Here is a 4,328-nt window from a genome sequence, read left to right as displayed (position 1 = left end):
GTTGAATTTCCCTATCTACCTTTACTGGTTCTACTACAACAAATACAAATATAAAAACAATTTTATTTTCAGGACTTATCTTTACGTTTGTAAACTTCGTTGTCTTTTAAAAGAAATGTAGTTTGTCATAAAGTGTTCAGCTTTGTTTTGGGTGGTTTAAACGGCGCCTATTAAACGCTGCTTGTTGTTGGGCGGTTTTCTCGGTGGTGTCTTGAAGGCAGCAGCAGTGGGGGAGGGAGGGCCCTGCAGCCGCTTCGCTCCCGCAGAAACCCCGTAGTGCCGCACAGCAGCGCCATTCGGTAACTGCAACAGTATCCAAAATGGCAGGAGCTGATGGAGACGATTCTCTCTACCCTATCGCCGTTCTCATTGATGAACTGCGAAATGAGGACGTTCAGGTTAGTAACACCAGTTTCAATATTACCTACCAGTTATATTGTCCCGCGTAATGAAAGTATTTTTGCCGTATTTATCCCATTTAGCCGTGTGATTGCCAGCTAGCTGAACAGCAAATATGCTAGCTAACGATCCCGGTCAAGGCCTATCAGGAATTTTCTGCCGGGCGCACCCTACGTTGCCAATCTGGCTTGTTGTCAAGATTTGAGATGATTATTGTTCATCTAGAGTAACGGTTAATGGCGTTCTCAGTCGGGCAGTGCTTATATATAACGAATTCAAAGATCATGCACTGTTATTGTTACTATAAGCCAACCAGGTCATTGAATTAGCCGCTAGCTTTAACGCTTCGCTAGCACCTAGCAGGACGCTAGTCAGATGACGAACGCTGAAGTTAGAAATCACAACAGCAGGCCCCTCAAGGCTCCAATGGCTAAAGTTCACCTGTTTGGTCTTTCGCACTTGGTGTGAAGCTAAAATATCGATTTAGCTATTCTAAATAATTGTCATTTGAAACGTTGACTATCTTCAGCTAGCTACCTGTGGCGAATACACGTAAGGCAGCGTTAGGCAAGATCGTAAATGCGTATCCCCTCATTTCTAGCAGGGTTAGATGACGAGGCTTGTTCATGATGAGTTTTTTATGATGTGGTTTATCAACACATTACTAACTTGCATCTATTATGTGTACAGTTACGTCTGAACAGCATCAAGAAGCTGTCCACTATTGCTCTGGCCCTCGGTGTCGAGAGGACTCGCACTGAACTCCTTCCTTTCCTTACAGGTAATAGTTACTGATCTTCCTCGTTAAATGCAGAAGTGCTGAATGTCGTATTTAAAGCGACACAAGCTGTTGCAATTGCTACCAGTAAAGGTGTTGCATGCTCAGAACTGATCACATACTCACGTGTTTTTAACAAGTTTTCTGTCTTATCCCTTAGACACCATCTATGATGAAGATGAGGTGCTTTTGGCACTGGCTGAGCAGCTTGGCAATTTCACTATGTTGGTGGGAGGGCCCGAGTATGTCCACTGTCTCTTGGTAAGTTTAGTGCCATCTAATTGGGTGCAGAGACAATGTAAATATATGCCTATCAAGGGATGCATATCCCAGCAATTTATGTAGAACAGAACTCTGTACGATCCATTACCAGACTCCAATGTTATCAATATGATACACTGCTGTACTGTTAGGGCTGAACAATATGCAAAAGAAAAAACATAGCATGATTCTGTCTGATAATGGGCTATGAGACATGATATTATTGGGAATAGTCATATTTTTGTTCTTTTCTACTGACAAAATGATTTTATTTTTGCCGTGGTTTGTACCGAACAAGTGTGTTTCCGTATATTTGGAGAGTATTATTTACAAGCTGGAGCACCACAATTCCCTATTCGTAACCATATTTTGTAAAATATACTACGTTTAGGTTAAAATTGCATCTCTTAGAATTTGGACATTATGCTTGGGCATATTGCAGTTGTTCAGTCCTACCAAGTATTTTATTTAATGCAGGGGTATGGTTTGCAAGTGTTTTGATAAATTGATGGCACAGAGGCTGAAGCCTGACCAACTACATTTTGTCTTGATATGCAGCCTCCTCTGGAGAGCCTCGCTACAGTGGAGGAGACGGTAGTCAGAGACAAAGCTGTTGAATCCCTGCGGAAGATCTCTCAGGAGCACTCTCCAGTTGACCTGGAGGTCCATTTTGAGCCTTTGGTGAAGCGGCTGGCCAGTGGTGACTGGTTCACCTCTCGCACATCTGCCTGCGGCCTCTTTAGTGTGTGTTATCCTCGTGTCTCCAGCACTGTCAAGGCTGAGATTCGCCAGTAAGTGACTTCTTAGCAGAGTGCTCCAAATCTGTATTCCACATGTATATAACATTAGACATGTCATTTAATATAGCCTTTAGGTGATTGTTTTAGACCTCTAATCAGATTTGGTTTTGATATTTAATCTTGTTTTGATGTTTGTGGTTATCTCCAGGCATTTTCGCACTTTGTGTTCAGATGACACTCCTATGGTACGTCGTGCTGCAGCATCTAAACTGGGAGAATTTGCCAAAGTCCTGGAGCTGGATTATGTAAAAAGTGACATAATTTCCCTCTTCACTGCTCTGGCCTCTGATGAGCAGGTATGAGCCCTTGGCTTCCCTCTTCTCAACCTTACTGCATTCTTAGTCTAAGTTTATTCGGCTGTCAAATGGAGGGATGGCCAAGCTGATCCCATCACTTTCCTCCTTTAGGACTCAGTGCGGCTGCTTGCAGTGGAGGCTTGTGTCAGCATTGCCACGCTGCTGCCTCAGGAGGACCTGGAGACTCTGGTGATGCCAACTCTGCGCCAGGCTGCAGAAGATAAGTCCTGGAGGGTCCGTTACATGGTGGCTGACAAGTTCTCTGAGGTAAGAAGAAGCCAATTATTCCCAACAATTTCGACATCTTCTTATTGCCTGCAGTCCAAATTCGTGGAACACACGCATGGTCCAAGTCAGGGAGGAAATTATGTTTGAAAGTGTGAACACATTTTACTGTTCAGGATGAGGACAGTATTGAGTACAAGTAGTTACACATTTGTGGGCATTTCATCCCATTACACATGTAAAACATTTTTTTATTGCGGTGTATCTCATAAAGGAAGTCATACAGTAAGAAAGACAGATGCACAAGTGGGAGTGTATGAAACAAATAGATTTTTTAATTCTGTGTGATGAAAATTGTATGTATTGTAACTTAATGTTTTGGAATCAGTCAAGCATGAATTCACTAGTGCACATCATACAACAGCCTCTTTAAAACAGTCTTTCACATATGAGCTTTGTCTTGACGAACAGGAACATCACACAAACTGTGCTTGTGAAGTGTTTGGTTTGCACACTGTTTACTAAATCCATAAAAAATACGTTGATAGATGGGGACTTGATGTAAATGCATCTCAGCTAAGTTGATGTCGTAAAATATTTGTACCTCCATACCGGCAACATAAAATTCAGTGAGTCTTACCCTCCACATTCCAAAAATCTCCTATAGAATTTGGTTTTCAACCTTTAAAATTTAATCTCATGTCGTTGACTTTGGTTGGTGGTATTTTCCTACGCTGTGACAAGTCTTAGGCAGTGCAGTCTGATAGACATCATTTGTTGGTAGGTTCATATCTTAATGTTTTGTGTTCATTCTTAATCTGTATCTGACAGTCAAGCACAGAATATTTGCAATGCAGACAAACGGAAAATGGTGTGTACAATGATACGTTGGCATTTTATTACTATTCAGAAACAGTTGTTTTAAGAAGTAAACAGCTTAGTCTGTAAATGTCAGGTACAAAGACAATGTTTAAAATATTCTCTTTTATAAGGATTGTGTGAGGATGTTAAACATTTTTTTTATCTTAGCACTAAGCAGTTTTTGTATTTCCAGGTTTTGAATTGGCATAGGTATTTCTATTTCACTTGCAGTCAGACTACAAAGACCAACCACTGCAGGACCTTGATATGACAAAATAACATATTTTAAATTGGAGTCAAAGACACTTTAAGTTTCCCTTCACACCTTTTCTTTTTCCTGGAATATGACAGAGAAAACACTGGCCACTGCAACTCTTAGTGAAGCATTTGAATAAAATTTAGGTGAAGAAAGCAAAACAAATCCAAAAAAGATAAAATCCTTGTGGAGCTGTAATAGTAAAAAGTCCTGCCTCTTTCAATGGAACATATGGATGGTATGCTGTGTTCTCGTGCTTTTTTAAATTTACATTGTAGCACTGCAAATCACAACACATCTACCACACAATCTGACATGCCTCAAATTGATGCTACACACATCAAAACTAGATTTTAATGGGCCCAAGTTTGATATGCAACAAACTTTCATGATCGTTGTTGTTACAACCAAAAACTGGGTTAATAGCATCCTTTTGTTGTTTTTGTTTTTTT

General features: G+C 40.6%; 1 protein-coding gene across 1 annotated transcript in view; it reads left to right on the top strand.

Annotated features, from left to right (window-relative positions):
- Nucleotides 1–283: 283 nt before the first annotated feature.
- The window catches only part of LOC103361019 (serine/threonine-protein phosphatase 2A 65 kDa regulatory subunit A beta isoform), a 14,859-nt gene continuing 10,814 nt past the window's right edge, over nucleotides 284–4,328 (top strand). Inside the window, exons 1-6 of the mRNA XM_008286997.1 lie at nucleotides 284–398; nucleotides 1,090–1,180; nucleotides 1,338–1,438; nucleotides 1,997–2,229; nucleotides 2,387–2,534; nucleotides 2,646–2,801. Of these exons, the coding sequence (XP_008285219.1) occupies nucleotides 321–398; nucleotides 1,090–1,180; nucleotides 1,338–1,438; nucleotides 1,997–2,229; nucleotides 2,387–2,534; nucleotides 2,646–2,801 (807 nt within the window). The 5' untranslated portion in view covers nucleotides 284–320. The remainder of the gene's footprint in view (nucleotides 399–1,089; nucleotides 1,181–1,337; nucleotides 1,439–1,996; nucleotides 2,230–2,386; nucleotides 2,535–2,645; nucleotides 2,802–4,328) is intronic.

The sequence above is a fragment of the Stegastes partitus genome, unplaced genomic scaffold, assembly GCF_000690725.1.
Source record: "Stegastes partitus isolate 25-593 unplaced genomic scaffold, Stegastes_partitus-1.0.2 Scaffold482, whole genome shotgun sequence".
NCBI classification, from domain to species: Eukaryota; Metazoa; Chordata; class Actinopteri; family Pomacentridae; genus Stegastes; species Stegastes partitus.
This window is presented reverse-complemented; position numbering and strand designations above follow the sequence as displayed.